At 47.0% G+C, this 16,705-nt stretch overlaps 1 protein-coding gene across 1 annotated transcript in view; it reads left to right on the forward strand.

Annotated features, from left to right (window-relative positions):
• Window positions 1-16,428, forward strand: part of SLC17A9 (solute carrier family 17 member 9) — a 36,110-nt gene extending 19,682 nt beyond the window's left edge. Inside the window, exons 4-13 of the mRNA XM_024114923.3 lie at window positions 1,393-1,492; window positions 3,244-3,374; window positions 4,826-4,922; window positions 6,497-6,593; window positions 9,416-9,503; window positions 10,047-10,081; window positions 11,981-12,096; window positions 14,601-14,656; window positions 15,771-15,800; window positions 15,922-16,428. Coding sequence (XP_023970691.2) covers window positions 1,393-1,492; window positions 3,244-3,374; window positions 4,826-4,922; window positions 6,497-6,593; window positions 9,416-9,503; window positions 10,047-10,081; window positions 11,981-12,096; window positions 14,601-14,656; window positions 15,771-15,800; window positions 15,922-16,085 — 914 coding nt within the window. The 3' untranslated portion in view covers window positions 16,086-16,428. The remainder of the gene's footprint in view (window positions 1-1,392; window positions 1,493-3,243; window positions 3,375-4,825; window positions 4,923-6,496; window positions 6,594-9,415; window positions 9,504-10,046; window positions 10,082-11,980; window positions 12,097-14,600; window positions 14,657-15,770; window positions 15,801-15,921) is intronic.
• Window positions 16,429-16,705: the final 277 nt, after the last annotated feature.

The raw sequence follows: 16,705 nt of genomic DNA on the forward strand, positions 1-16,705 counted from the left end.
TGCCCCCACATCTGGAACTCCTGTTATAAAAACTGCCGTGGCTGGGTGCAGAGTGGCTACCAAATGGAGACATTTGGAAAGGTGCTGTCACTATAAAAAGCTTGAATCTCCGTGTCTGCCTCTGAAATGGTAAACGTGCTTCAAAGCACCTGCAATTTGAGGGGTTCTTTGGCCTTTCGCCTGAGCTATGATAATTTGGGATGAGTTTCTCTTCCACTTGCTGAACTGCAGAAGCCTGGTGAATGCTACCCAAAAGTTGGTTGGGTGACTTCTTCTTGTTAACCGATAAGAAACTCTGGGTTATTTTCACTGTTTCGTTTCTGGGCTTCTGCCTCCACTGACCGGGTGCCTGATACATCATTATAAATAATTACATTTTTGTAAGCTACCAGAGCAACATAGCTTCTCAGTGAGGGCCTTTTCTCCTGCTTACTCCTTTCCCCCCCGTCTTTCTTTGTACCCCTCCTTTTCTATGTAAGAGTTTATTATTTCGGGGCCACATGTCTACCAAGGACTAGATTAACACTAGGTAGCATCCATTCCAGTTTTAACCAGGTACAAATTAGCCCGTATTTTAATCACTGCAACAGCTGACCCATTCTAGAATTCAGCTCTTCCCTGCCCTCCACCCTGGGAGTTTTACATCCTCTCCACATCTGTCTCCATAGTGTCATGAATGCCGACCACCCACTGAAACCAGCTGGTGCCATTACTGTGCAAAGTCTTGGGATGCTATCCCAGGTGACTCTGCCACTCAGCAGAGCACATGATGTTGTCATCACCAGAACCAGGATGAATCACTCACTTCGCCATAAGAAAAAGCTGGCAACTCTTTAATAAGGATTAAAAGTTACTAAAGCTTTTTCAACCCTGGGGGAGAAAAAGGATCAGTTTTGGTGTGGCTCAGCTATTGAGTAGCGGTGGAGTGCTGGCCTCGTGGTTAAGGTTCCCCGAGTCAGGAGAGCTGGGGTCAGTTCCCAGCTCTGCTCAGACTCCTTGTGTAATTTTTAGCAAGTCACTGAATTTGTGTGTGCCTCAGTTCCCCAGCTGTAAAATGGGGATAACGGCCCTGCCCTATCGCACTGGAAGTTGTGAGGATAAATGCATTCACACTTAGGAGGAGCTCAAATATTACAGTAAAGGGGGGCAATGGCAGCAGATACAGAGAAGGCACAAATGAGCTTCCAAATGGCCATGTGGTATATCAAGGGGAACAGTGGGCTGCCATAAGTCATACTGGTGTGTGACACCGTGAGGTCATTGCTTCGTTGACTCATTTTGGTGTTTATCTATCGTTGGATTTGAGTCAAACACGCTCACATGCGAGTGCAAGTTTGACTGATGTGTACCCTGACTGGCAATGGCTGACTCTTTCATTTCCATTGTTGTTAGGAGTGTACTTCCCTGCCTTGGCCAGCCTCTTTTCTCAGAAGGTCCGTGAGAGTGAGCGAGCTTTCACGTGCAGCACAGTAGGGACTGGCTCTCAGTTTGGGTAAGTTCCCATTGGCTTTCGGTGGTGAGTGACAGCGTCTCAGAGGGATGCCGTAGGTCAGGAGATAAAGTGCCATTAAACTTCTATAGGCAAAAACACCAACCCACAAAGTACATCTGGAACACTGGATCCTGTAGGGTATCCGTTCCAGTTGAAGAAGGCTCAGACAGAATATAGAATATAGAATATACACACTCATTACTGAAGTCTTTGAGCCTCTCAGAGTTGGTAAGACAACTCCCACCTTTTCATGCTCTCTGTATGTGTATATATATCTCCTCAATATATGTTCCATTCTACGCATCCGAAGAAGTGGGCTGTAGCCCACGAAAGCTTATGCTCAAATAAATTTGTTAGTCTCTAAGGTGCCACAAGTACTCCTGTTCTTTTTGCGGATACAGACTAACACGGCTGCTACTCTGAAACCTCTCTCAAGTGTGTTGAGGATTAAAGGGATTTTATCTTTTCTTTTGAGTAAGCGGCTTGAAGGAGTTGCTATTACATTTGGTTTCCAACAGGAGGTGGCATGGTCCAGCAGGAAGAGCAAGACAGACCATCTAGGGTCCTGAATTCTATTTCTGACCCTTCCACTGACTTGCTGCGTGACCCTGGGCATGTCACTTAACCCACTGTACCTCAGTTTCTCTCTCCATTAAATGGGGATTAATAATACTTTCCCACCTTTGTAAAGTTCTTGGAGAACCTCCGATAGAAACGGCTATAGAGCGGCAAAGCATCAGTAGTATTTTATGCACCATATCTATTCCTGTGACTTTCTTTTGCGGATAGATGTATTCCGGGATATAAATGGTGATCTTGCTGGAAGGACTAAGGGTATGTCTACACAACAGTTAAACAGGAGGGATAGCTCAGTGGTTTGAGCATTGGCCTGCTAAACCCAGGGTTGTGAGCTCAATCCTTGTGGGGGCCACTTAGGGATCTGGGGCAAAAATCAGTACTTGGTCCTGCTAGTGAAGGCAGGGGGCTGGACTTGATGACCTTTCAAGGTCCCTTCCAGTTCTAGGAGATAGGATATCTCCATTAATTTAAACCCACGGCTGGCCCCAGTCAGCTGACTTGGGCTTATGGAGCTCAGACTGCGGGGCTATAAAATTGCATTGTAGACATCCAGGCTTGGGCTGGAGCTTGAGCCAACATGTCTACACTGCAGTTTTACAGACCCAGAGCCCGAGCCCCGCAAGCCCGAGTCAGCTGACACAAGCCAGTCACAGCTGCTTAATTGCTGTGTAGACATACCTAAGTGGGCTAAGGGTTCTTTCCTTGTCTCAGTGCCTACAATCAGAGTGTACCTCAGAATGCTCTGTGGCATCCTTTCATTGCCAGGTATTTCAGACATCAGTAGGAAACAAAGGCCTAGATTTGCGACCGGTGTAAACTGACCATGTTCCAACAACTTCAGTAGAACTACGCTGACTTACACCAGCTGAGGATTTGACCCAAAGTGTCAAATTAAGAAATAGAGCAGGTTCTTCTCCAGTGCCGTAGCAATAGAATGGTCTATAGTACAGTGGAGTGGTTTTTAATAACCAGGCAACGTCTCCTCTCAGCATTATTGAGGTAGGGAATGATTAGCCAATGCAACTGTTTGATAAGATGAACAGCTCTTGAGGGCTGGATAAATAACATCCAGTAAACCATAGTGTTGACTCCTTACCGCTGATGCATGGATTGTGAGTTTGCCTAAAGAACACTCCGATCAGTCTCATAATCTCTCTGGCTTTTCTTTCCAGGACGCTGGTGATTGGTGGGGCAGGGTCCCTCCTTCTGGACTGGTATGGCTGGGAAAGTGTCTTCTATTTCTCTGGATTACTCACTTTGCTCTGGGTTTACTGCATGTGCAAATACCTCCTGAATGACAAAGGTAACCTCCCACCCTATTCATTCCTACTGGCAATAGCTGTTCACGAGGCTGTGCAGTGGAGATGACAGGAAAGTGATGTATGGCAATTGTTAACCCTGGGGCAAACGACAGGTGGCACTACCACCTCCTTCTCTGGCTGGATTCTGAGTGGCACCCGACCTGCTAGGCCACCTCTGAGCAAACCTACTGGATCAGCCCCACATGTGACTTAGGTGTCCAAAAGCCTGGCTCTTCCTGGTTTGTGAATCTCTTTGGGGTTTAGGCAGAAACGTAGGTGCGTAGAGAACTTTTACTGCAAAAACTTGGGTGCTGCGTGAGCTTAGGCGCTTACAGGGTTTGGCAGGAGATTCATGGATGGCAGTGGAGCCAGAACTGGGACTTAGGTCCTTAAGCCTCAGACTTGGGCACCTAAGTCTGGGCTTTAGGCACCTAAGTACCTTCATGGATTGCAGCCTAGCTGTTGTTAATTTTTTTATAGGCTTTACAGAAAATGAGAGTTTTAAGGAGGATCTTGAAGGAGCATAATTAGGTGGTTTTTGGATGTTTTCAGGGAGCCAGAAGCACCAGAAGCTCCCTAGAAGTGGGGGGAGAGGGGCACCGGCACCTGAGCCATGATCCTATCCCTGCTTCACCTCTTCCCCTGAGTCCCTGCCTTCACTCCGCCTCGTCCCTTGAAGCCCCGCCCTCGCTCTGCCTCTTCCCCCAAGGCTCCACCCCCACTTGCTCCTCTCCGCCCCCTCCTCCCCGTCGCTTGCCCTTAAGGCAGGTAAAAAGTGAAGGGGCCATGGCCCCCTGGCCCTGCCGTTCCAGCACCCCTGTGCGGAGCGTCTCCTAAGTGTAAGGGGCAGCATGGGAGAAGCACAAAGGTGCTTGTTTGAAAAAGTATCAACTGAGCAATGGAGGCAGGCAGAAGTCGACACTGAAGGAGAGATGATAGGTAGGGTGGGGGATAGGCCATTAAGGGACTTGAAAGTGAAGACAAGTAGCCCATGTTTGATGCAATAGAGAAGGGGAACCAGTGGAGGGATGCAAAGAGAAGGGCGACGTGGGCAAAGTGATGGGCTAAGAAAATGATCTTTGCAACAGTCTTCTGAGTGGATGTGAGCAGGGTAAGGTTGCACTTGTCAAGGCCAGTGGCAGTAATTGAGACTGCACCAGGGTCCTTTCAGGACAGAGGTTCAGCATTAACTCTTGATTTGCTGTGTCTGGAGGCGTGCGTGTGTGTGTGTGTGCATAGGGTGGGGGTTTGGAGGAAGTTCAGTTAGAACACCACCGCTACTTAAAGTAGTTTTTATGGTTTAATGCATAGATGTTCCAGGGTTATCCTTCTGAATGCACATTTTAAGCAGTTCTTAAACCATGTGGTTAAGCCATAGGATAAAACAGATCCAGCGTGTCTGTATAGACTATTGGAAAACATAGCTTTGATTTGATATATTTCTTCCCTGCAGAACTCATCATTTGCTTAGAACATTTAGCAAAGGGCCTCTCGTTATCCAAACAGACCAAAGTTCCCTGGAAGCAGTTATTTAAAAAGGCCCCTATCTGGTGAGTAAATGTCACGGCCATGCATGTTGTGCATGTCAGCACCTCTCTCATGCAGAATCTGGTTTTCTTGTTGCTCCACCATCCTTCCATTCTGAAGCCTTTGTGTCTTGCTCCTGGAGTTAACTACCACCATGCATTTCCTAACTAGGCCAGCCGGGGGCAGAATGGTGGGTCTTTCCAAGGTTGCTATTTTTATTTGATAGCTATTTATTTATTTAGGAAGTTTTAACAGGTTTACAAATCATTGCCACATAAATATCCGAATCAAAACAATAATCATTACACCAATGAGCTTATCACTAGGCAGTAAATTAATCATCATCATTTAGCAGGGTATTATCTTATTACAGGTGAGTCTCTTTACACCATCCCATCCTCTGTGAATTATATTTATCTGTGGTTCTGTTTTACAAGCAGTGCTTCAAACAGTCCAGGACATAATGCCACATTCTGTATTTAGAGAGACAAGGTTGGGGCAGGAATATATTTTATTGGAGCAACTTCTGTTGGTGAGACAGACAAGCTTTCGAACGACACAGAGCTCTTCTTCAGGTTTTTCCAAGACCTGTGACTCGAAAGCTTATCACTGTCACCAACAGAACTTGGTCCAATAAAAGATATTACTTCCCCAACTTGCATTTGTTGCTCAGAGGACACTGGGTGCTGTAATCTTTGCTCTCGTTGCAGAGAGAGACAACCAAAAAATGCCCTTTTAATTGTCACTTTGACTTAATAAACTATCTCAAGAGACATTACATCCTCCTAGTTTAGGTTTCTGGATTTAACACTGTCCAGTCTAGAGCAGGGGAATGTTTTCGTATTGCTCAACACATCTGCCTTGTGGCCATTTAAGGAAAGACAGTGACGGGATCTGAGGGAAAATGGCCATGGCTTTAAAGACAGTAAGGTGATAGGTGGGGAAATGGGCAGTATTCTGGAAAGGGTGCCGAGGATGCACTGGTAAGAATGAAGCTATGTTAATAATGTGGGCGTAACATGAAGCTAGTAATTCTCCCTGGTACGCTTGCATTGCAGTGTCCTGTCAGATATGGTTCTGTTCAAAACCGCCTGTGTTCCTGTTTCAATGTCCACACCACCCCAGCTAGTATACTAGATTAAATCAGTTGCTTATTATCGCTAATATCTGGGCTTGAATGGACATGTTTGCCCGACAGACATTTAGCGGGACCTAAACAAAATCTCAAGGAAGGGTACAAGTCCTGCTGTAAGTAAGAATCTGATGGGATCTTTCATACTGAGATGCACTCCATGAGTATGACGGTTATCAACACTGATTGTATCATAAGTTATCAAGATATCAAGGCCCCATTCAGAGCTGCCGATGGTGAAAGCATCATGGGAATACGTTGGTGCATTGCTCTCTCCTCTTGTTCTGGCAGGCAGGTGGGGTTAGGTATCTCCAATAAATCGCAGGAAGCGGCTTCAGTGCTATAGAGGGTTTATTTATATGCCTGACACCACTGCCTTGAAGTAGTGGGTAGCTAGAATCCCTTTTTGTTATCCAATGTGATCTGTCATCTTGTTTGATTCTTTTTCCCATTGTATATTTACAGGGCTGTCATAGTAGCTCAGCTTTCTTCGAGCAGCACATTTTTCACCCTCCTCTCCTGGTTGCCAACTTTCTTTAAGGACACTTTTCCCGAGTCTAAGGTAGGCTGACCCCACAGCAAAGCGGAGACTCTGAAAGCTCAGTACCAACAAACAGCTGTAGTATTTTCCGTGTGTTTACATAGCTCCCGTTAAGATTGGGAAGCTTTGCATTGCCTTCAACGGGCTCTGGATCAGGCCTGAAGAGAACGGCCCTTTCGGTATCTGAGCCACTAACACTAGGAGGTTGATTTTAGTTCCCTTCGCCCCCACATTTGATTTGGATTGGTCTAGTCCTTCCGCATTGTTCTGACAGCTTCACTCACATTGTGTCGCTTGCCCCGTCTTGCCGCAAGGTCCCCTCTGAGAATATGTCAGGGAGCAACACTCTCGGTTGCTCCATAATGTCAAGCTCTCGAGAAGAAGCCGCTCCTGCACTGTCCAAGGCCTCCTTTGTAGACCATGAGATCTAATGCAACTCCCCCAAAACACACAGCTGGTAACTGGGCCACAGATTTTGGATGAGTCAGGAAGACGGTGTCAGTATAGGAGAAAAGCTTTTTCTTGGGATCAAGCATTGCTGAGAGGGAGAGAAGGGGGAAGGAGGAGGAATGATTTCTGCCCCATATGGATGTGCTGTATACATGGTGGTGGCCTGTTGCTTTTACCCCTGATTCTTACGTGAAGGTGTTGGCAAGCAGGGAGTATATGCTTGATATATGCAGGAGTCCAGCTATTTAATAATAGGGGAATAGAAACTTGTACCTCCCACACGTCCCTTCTAAAACAAAGCTACAAATATAGGCCCTGATCCATGCCATCAAATCCCCGCCCCCCCTTGCACCTGCACATTGACATCACGGGATCTGATTGCAGGATCTGGCCATATTGTTTAACTATCCAAATGCACCAGCAGTGCCAAGGAATAGCATTGCCTGCTCTGATCCTTTCCAGTAGTGTCAACATGCTGCTCTTCCCCCACATCAGCAGCTCCCCGTCATGAATCCCTTTCTCACAGAGTTCTGTGTGGTCTCTAGGCTGCCCCGTTGTGTGGGTGAGGATGGCACAGAGCTCATCGCTGCAAGCAATTTCAGACCACCACAGGGCTTTGTTACTGTATTGGCATAACTGAGCTTAGAGGCGTGATATTGTTAGTTGTTACAAGGCTACAAATTTTAATTACTAATTAATATACATTTTTTATTTGCAAAGTTCTGAAGAAAGGCCTCTCTCCACAAATAAATTGCCCATTTTTCTGAAACTTGGTTAAAATTCTTCCGGGCTGAGATCTTGTATTTTTACAATTCATTCTGCCCACAGAAATCCCGAGATTGTCTTTTCTATGGTGGCTCTGTCGTGTGTTTCTGGAATTTCCCAGAGCCCCTTACATTTATTACATTAACGAGGGGCTTTATGACATACTTGATATTTATATTAAAATCATGTATTAAACCAGCAAACATATTGTTATAACAAGATTTGCAGCACCTCTTGTAATACGCTTGGGTAGCAGTGATTTGGTAATTTAGCCATCTGTTACATATTTAATTCCTGTGCCCTTATGTAAGATGCTCTATATAATATTCCTGCATCTGGCCATTGCTTCATAAATATTAATAAAACGTGGATTCATTTGATGTAAATTAAAAGGGTTGACAATCCTTAATGTGGTAAAACTATGTCACCTACTGGCCAAACATACATGCTGCAGGTGAGTTGTTTTTCTCCCTCTGCTAATGTCCAATTCAATGAAGAGAATCCTGCACCTTTGGCCCAGGCCGTGAAGTGTGCTATGATTTGAAAAGGGACCCTATAAAATAACAATGTGGCATTGTTATATGCCCTTATGTTTTTCTTGAATATTTTGGGCCACAAGCTTAGAGGTGCTGAGCGAGAACAGCTCCAGCTGGCATCATTGGGAGCTCCAAGTGTTCCGCTCTTCTGAAAATCAGGCTCTCGTTTTGCAAACTGCCAATGCAATTTAGGAGCTGAAGTTCCTTTTTCAAACGTGATTAAGGGCTAGATTTTCAAAGGTATTTAGGTTCCTAACAATGCAGATATGTGCCTAGTGAGGTTGACATCATCATCTGAACAGGTTAGGTTCCTAACACCCATTGAACTCAGTTAGAGGCTTAACCTCTTTTGGTGCTTTTGAAAATCCCACTGGACACCTAAATACCTCTGAAAATCTGACTCTGTCTCACTGAAAGCCAGTGGGATCTAGACTCCTACATTACTTAGGTGCTTTTGAAAATGTTTCCATTAGTCATCTTCAGTTACATCCATAACACATTTTCTCAGTTGAAAAGACAAAGCAAGATTTTCCTCTTTACCAGTCTTGAAAGTTCAACCCTGACATCAGAAAACCCAGCTGTGTTCCCTCAGCTGCATAGAAATGGTAGCTAATAATATAGCGGCTGGAGTCTGAATTTAGTCTGCAGTTTTGCTGGATAGAATACACAGTTTGCATATTGGCTCTGTGCTGCAGAATCTTGTTTGCCAGTAAACTCTGCCACTTTTAATCCTTCCTTATTGCTGTAGAGAGAAATTTCTGCCGCTCTGTCATGGGTGTAAAGCCAGTCAGACTTTATGGTCTTTAACAATTCACTTATTTATATAGCACCATGTGTGCACGTACATTACAGACCTCAGGCCCCATCCTGGAATGCACCAGAATGCTGTAGAGCATTGGGCAGAATGTTAGGAGAAACTGGCTTAAAGCTCCTATGTTAGGTGAGCAAAAGCACCAGGAAAGGGTAAACCCTAATGTCCCGTGGACGCCCCCGCAGTATAAAATCCATTAGCTGCAAACAAACCCTGCTCCACTAGCAGGATGTGAACGTTGCTTCTCTTCACTTTTCCTGTGAGGATTGTTCTCCTTTCAGGGCTGGGTGTTTAACGTCGTGCCATGGCTGGTTGCAATCCCAACAAGTTTGTTTAGTGGATTTCTATCTGATCACCTGATCAATCAGGGTAAGAGATCCTTGGGTTGTTTATCCGCTCTGTCTTTTCAGAATGCAAAGAAAAGACTGGATGGATGGGAGGAGACGGGTTTGGTGGGAGAAAGGGGAAGCTGAGCTTCTGGCCTGGAACTTGGATAAATACTGGCCTCTACATATTTGTAACGCCCTTTGGGTTTGTCTACACTGGCACTTCATCGGCAACACTTTTGTCATTTTGTCAACAAAAGTTTTACCGACAAAAAGCACCGGTGTGAACAGCGCGTTGTCGACAAAGTCACTGCCGCTCATGGGGAGTGGAAGCTTTTTGTCGGCAGGAGAGCTCTCTCCTGCCAACAAACAGCAGCTAAAAGCCTCATAGTGTCTTGTATGGGAGTTATAAGCACCTGTCTGAGAACAGAATCTGTCCCTGTGTGTTAAGTTTACCTTATACTCACTCTCCTGACATGAGCCCAAACGATGGGTGTTGAACTTTTCTAGACTGAAACATTAGTCCCAGCTTCATTGAGAGGGGTCTAGTTTAAATACCTCCAATTGTCTTCCTTTTCCCTTTCAGGCTATAAAACGATCACCGTTCGTAAGTTCATGCAGGTAAGAAAACGAAAGCCTGTGAGTGAAACATCAGTTATCTGTTAGCGTCGATTTTGCATGTTAGGCTAACAGTGGAAATCAGATTCGAGTTCTTGGGAAACTGGACTCATGATCTTGGTTACAAAAAAAAAAGAGCTTTTATAGATAGGCAGATAGCTAGTAACCAGCATCCATGGGAAGGATACAGAGAAAGGCCATGACCTTTTCACTGGGCTTTGACAAACCATTACATTTTAACAGTTTGCCTGGGAGTGGCGATTTTGTGAGCGATATGGAGGATTTTGTCAGCCCCGCAGAGCAAGCGTGTTCTTTCACACCGAATGACTCTCCAGATTTTAGATGAAGGGAAACAGCAAAAGAATGAACAAGAATAAAATCCCCGTGCGAGAGCAGCGCATCTCTTCTGTAGAACAGCGGCTCCCAAACATTTTACTATGGTGGCCCCCCAACTGCGTTTGGTCGCTTATGGGGAGCCCCTGTTATATAAAGATGTACAGAAACGACTATTTCTAAAATCCTGTGAATGTACAACAGCAATTCTGAGTTTGTTCTCAGCCTTCTGCTCCCCAGTCCCCTTCTCAGCCCCTGCTCTCCCCTCACTAGCGTGGCCAAAACCCCTGCTCAGCTCCCCCCAGCCCCTTGCTCTCACGCTCCTAGCTCTGCCCCCTGCTGCATCTAGTCATCACTGCTCTCCCTACGACCAGGCCGCAGTCGCTATCAGAAAGCTCACTGGCTCCGGCTGCTTCCTCCGCACTGATGCTGCCTGGATCCCGCTCCCCATGCTGCTGCCTGCTTCCCCGGCCAGGCAGAAAAGAGCATGGGGGAAGCGGGGAAGTGGCATGGGGATGGGCAGTGACAGGCAACGCATCTAGACCCTTCCCATGACCCACTAGTGCACGGGTAGTCAATAGGCAGACCGTGGGCCAAATCCGGACCACTTTTGAATGGACCCCGATATCTTTTCATTTACTTATTATTGTTGTTTTCTTTTTATTATTTTCTCTGGAGGCTGGACCTTGACTATACCATTGACCAAGAAATTTGGACTGTGACAAAAAGTAATTGACTACTCCTGCACTAGTGGGTCAGGACCTACATTCCCTCTAAGCTGCGCGGCTGCCTATTAAACCCCACACAGGAGCTCAGGACTGCGGTGGGGAGAGGCAGCCCTCCTCGCAGGACCCAGCACGGACCTGCCCCAGAGCTGCCGTGGCCGGGGAGAGGTGCCTCTTCCCCGGCCCCGAGCTGCTGTGGTGAGAGAGAGCTGGGGAAGCCTGCAGCCCAAATCCCTCATCCCTGGCCTCACCCCAAAGCAGTGGCGTATTATCGCCTAGGCCGACAAGGTCTAGGCCTAGGGTGGCAAATTTGCAGGGGTGGCAAATTTGAGCACCCACGGAGAAGCTCCCCTCCCCCAGAGCCCACACATTCCCTGCACTCCAACCCTCTGCTGCAGCCCTGAGCCCCACTCCCACACTCTGAACCCCTCGGCCCCACCCCCACCGCATTCATTTTGTTATCTACACCAATACGAAGGTGATGTATCACACATCACCTCCATATTGGTGCACATACCAAAATTCATTCCGCACATGGATGTAAGAAATTAGAGGGAACACTGGTCAGGACCCATCATTTGGGAAATGCTGCTCTATAACATGCTCCATTGCCTCCGCCTCACAAAAGGGCACTTGTCTGTGCCCATAGGCCGTTGCCTTAGGAAAGTGAAGGTGCCATGCAGAGGAAAGCAAGTCGTAAGAACCACCCAGCTCTGTGTACAGAACCATCATGAGCCCTTCGTATTTCAAAAAGGGACAGCCCGTCTGCAATAGGAGCTACTTTTGTTCACTGCAACTCGCTGTGAATCTGTTGCGGATGTCATTAATTTTCTTTTTCCTTCAGGTCATCGGATCAGGCGTATCAAGCATTTTTGCCTTGTGCATGGGTCAGACATCCAGTTTTTGCAAAGCTATAGTATTTGCATCTGTCTCAATTGGACTTCAGACCTTTAACCACAGGTAATCATCATCATCATCATAGGAGTAACGCATAGCTCTGATAGAGTACTTTTCAGGAGGGAGATGTCATTATCCCCACTGGGGAAACTGAGGCACAAAGAGATTAAGGGACTTGCCCAACGTCACCCATCTGGCCAATGGGAGAGCCAAGAACAGAACCCAGGTCTTCGGAGACTTAGCCTAGTGCCCCGTTCATAGGCCATGCCGCCTTTATAGAGGCAGTTTTTGTCAAACACCTAGCAGACAAATTGAACCAATGTTTTATTTGTTACATGTGAAGAGTTCTAATCTAAGATCGAAGGCGTGAGGATTTATCCAGGCTTTATTGAGCAATGACTGTACATAAAGATGAAGGGTCCAGAACATGAGCACTGTAAGGGCTGGTCCCCACTTAGTCCGGACTTCGGACTAAGGTACGCAAATTCAGCTACGCTAATAACGTAGCTGAATTCGAAGTACCTTAGTCCGGACTTACCGCGGTCCAGACGCGGCCGGAAGTCTCCCCCCGTCGACGCCGCGTACTCCTCTCGGCGAGCTGGAGTACCGGCGCCGACTGTGAGCACTTCCGGGATCGATCCGGGATCGATTTATCGCGTCTTAACCAGACGCGATAAACCGATCCCAGAACATCGATGGCGTGCCGCCGGACCAGCCGGTAAGTGAAGACTAGGTAAGTGAAGTCAGTAACTCAAGACAGCCAGCTATATCCTTGTAAAAACCCACTGTTGGGAAATATGAAATCTATGACACGATTCAAATTCAAGGATTTCTCTCACCACCTTCCCACTATCTCAGCTTAGTCTTGAAACAGCCCAGCACAGGGCCAGACTGGGGTAATGGATGAATACGCTGCTTAGCAGATGGGGCAGCCAGGTTGCTGCAGATCATGTCTGAGATGCATTATGAGGTTTGCACGAGGAGAGCTGCCACAGCACCTTCCATGCCAGCCTCTCGCGAAGTCATTGGCAAATTCACCCCAGGATTTTTAAACTGTTGTTTACTTTGGTCTTATTGTCCACTTAGAACTGGGGATTTCTTCCCAATTTTAGCACAACTGTTTGTTTGGTTTTCTTTCTGCCTCTAAATTTGAGTTATCATAGAAGCAAAGAAAGGCAGAAGAACCACTTATGGCTAGAAGTTAAAGCCAGACAAATTCAAATGAGAAATAAGGCACTTTTTTTTTTTTTTTTTTAACAGTGAGGGCTGTTAACCATTGGAACTAACTACCAAGGGGAGTGGTAGATTCCCCATCTCTTGATGGCTTCAGTTCAAGATGGGATGCCTTTCTGGAAGGCATGCTTTAGTCAAACACAAGTTACTGGACTCCATACAGGAGTAACTGGGTGATATTCTACGGCCTGTGACATGCAGGAGGATGATGTAATGCAGGGGTTCTTAACCTTTTTCTTTCTAATCCCCCCCTTCCCCCAACATGATATAAAAACTCCAGGGCCCAGCAGCAGGGGAAGGGAAGGGGACGCTCTGGGCTTCAACCGCTGGGCTAGGGTGTGGGGGAGGAGCTTGGGGCTTATGCCCTGCGGAGTGGCAGAGCTCCTGGCTTCAACTGTGGTGAGGGGAGCCATGGGGCTTTAGCCTCATGGGGAGGGGGGTCACCAGGGCTCAGGGCTTCAGCCCCATGGGGGGCTGGGGGAGATGCTGGGGCTTGGGGCTTCAGCCCAGAAGGAGGATAGATTAGATGATCTAATGGTTCCTTCTTGCCTTAAAAGCTATTAATCGAAGCATCAGATTTTGGTCACTGCAGGATGTTGCGCTTCATAGACCAGTGGGTCTGAACTGGTACAGCAACACCAAGTCCTAGTCTAGCAGGGGAAAGTGTCTTAGGTCTACACTACCGGGGGGGGGGGTTGACCTAAGATATGCAACTTCAGCTACGTGAATAGCGTAGCTGAAGTTGCGTATTTTAGGTCGACTTACCTGGCTGTGAGGACGGCAGCGAGTTGACCGCTGCCGCGCCGCCGTTGACTCCGCTTCCGCCTCTTGCCGTGGTAGATTTCTGGAGTCAACGGCAGAGCGATCAGGGATCGATTTTATTGCATCTTCACTAGACACGATAAGTCGATCCCCAATAGATCCATTGCTACCCGCCGATCCGATCCTTAGTCTTGCCACAGTGAAGCTGGCACGTTCTAGCAGGCTAATGATGGACACACCAAAGAGAATTCAAATTTCATTCTGGCCCCACCTAACACTTTATAAATGCAACTGGAGCCGTCTAAGCATCACTGTATCTATTGTACTTTTCCGCTAATACTGAAGCTCTTTGCTTCTTATTTTGAAGTCTTTTCATTCAGTTATTTTCCCATCTTGGTTCAATTTCAACCATATTTTGGTTCTCAGTTCCCTCCTTCTTCTCCCCACGGGGTTGGTTCAGATTGGTTCCCTTCATTGAACAACAGCATGCTTTATCTCGTGTAAATTCTGAAAAGCAGACAAAACCTGTTTACAAATAAAAACCCTTTAATTTCTCTTCTCTCTGTGAATAGTGGCATTTCAGTCAACGTACAGGATCTGGCTCCCTCGTGTGCTGGCTTGTTGTTTGGTAAGGGGGCATTTTTAACAATTTTTATTTGCACAGAAAATATACCCGTGTCTGGGGAATAATTCCCAGGGAACTACATGTAAACACAAGTCTGAAGGCAGAGCTGCTGCCAGCAGCAGCACAGAAGTAAGGATGGCTTGGCGTGGTATTTCCACCCCTTCTTCTGCGCTGCTGCTGGCAGGGCGCTGCCTTCAGAGCTGGGCTCCCGGCCAGCAGCTGCCGCTTTCTGGCTGCCCAGCTCTGAAGGCAGCACCACCGCCAGCAGCAGCGCAGAAATAAGAGTAGCACTACCACAACCTCCCCTACAATAACACTGTGACCCCCCTGCAACTCCCTTTTGGGTCAGGACCCCCAATTTGAGAAACCCGGGTCTCCCCCATGAAATCTGTATAATATAGGGTACAAGCACACAAAAGACCAGTTTTCTCGGTCTGTGACGCGTTTTTCATGGCCGTGAATTTGGTAGGGCCCTACTTATGAAACGGAGTGGCTTTATGGGTGCATAGGGAGTGTACAAGGAGTCCTCGCTCCTACACAGCAGCCAGACTCGCGTGCAGTCTCTGCATCCCCCTGGGAGAGCAAGACCTCCTGAAGAGGGATGGGGAGGAGGTGGACCCTGCCCTCCACACACTGGACAACTGAGCGACTTAGGTGCACCTTAGGGAAAATATATGCTGGACTGCCTGAAAGGGTAGCAGTGGATAAGCTCTTTCTGTGAGCTCTGGGAGGAATTCTACTTCCCAGAACTCTCCCTCGTTCTACCCCGTGCAGCTCTACCCTGACACCCACACAGCGGGGCTGTGTCTAACCAGCACGAGCGAACCCAAAGCGAGTGAAAAGTCTTGGGAGTAGCACTGGACACATTCAGAGCTAGATGGTCAACCCTCAGCCTCTCCCTGTGTTTATTTATGTGCTTTCACCTGCCCTCGGCAGGTGCAAATAATTGCACGCGCATGCCCTTTAACGAGTCTAAGGCTTGTGCACGCACAGGAGTCAGGCTATCGAAAGGGCGCATGTGAGTGTTGAAATTTCCGGATTCCTAGCAAGTATCTTATGGTTAGAAGCATCGTGTGCAAATTGGTGTGATGCAGTGGTTTCCTTCTTCTCTTTACAGGCATTGGAAATACAGGTGGAGCCCTATTAGGTAAGGGATTTTCCTGGAATTGTCCCTCATTTGAGGGATCCTCCGGCTGAGCTGACATTACAGGGCGAGGCCCTGGCCAAGTTCTATTTGATTCATTTCTGCTCTCTCTCTCTGTACACAGGTGTCGTTTGTGTGTATTTAGCCGGTCATCTGATTGAAACCACTGGTTCTTGGGTTTCTGTTTTCAACCTTGTGGCTACAGTTAATGCCCTGGGGCTCTGTACATTCCTGATCTTTGGAGAGGCCCGAAGGATGGACACAGACTCTGCATACATAGATCTATAGTCGCTGTAAAGATGAGTTCAGCAAATGAAATCTGTTGAAGGGTTTAGGACTGTAATTTCTATTGATAGCTGTTGTGCAAATGGTTGTTTGCAGAAGAGATTATTATTATTTTGTAGAATTTAAATAGAAAAAAAATCTATTGAGAGAATATTACGGGCTTGAACTAAACCCAGAGGAGGGAGGAAATCCAGAGTTAAAACTTTGCTCAGGGATGGCTGATGAGTTATAGAGCCTTTCAGCTCTAGGTCACCAGTTTGAATTTGTAGCAGAGGGGTAGCCGTGTTAGTCTAGATCTGTAAAAGCGGCAGAGAGTCCTGTGGCACCTTATAGACTAACAGACGTATTGGAGCATAAGCTTTCGTGGGTGAATACCCACTTCGTCGGATGAAGTGGGTATTCACCCATGAAAGCTCATGCTCCAATACGTCTGTTAGTCTGTAAGGTGCCACAGGACTCTTTGCCGCAGTTTGAATTTGAATTCACTAGTGCCTGAACGAAGCAGCTCATGGCCTATGTGAAATCAGTTGGTACCTCCAGTCAAGTTCCTAGTGCAGGAAATGCCATCCCAGCTGACACTAAATGGTACCTTAGCTGAGAGTCTCGGCAGGGATGCCAAGGAC

This window comes from Chrysemys picta, chromosome 13 (assembly GCF_011386835.1).
Source record: "Chrysemys picta bellii isolate R12L10 chromosome 13, ASM1138683v2, whole genome shotgun sequence".
NCBI lineage: Eukaryota > Metazoa > Chordata > Testudines > Emydidae > Chrysemys > Chrysemys picta.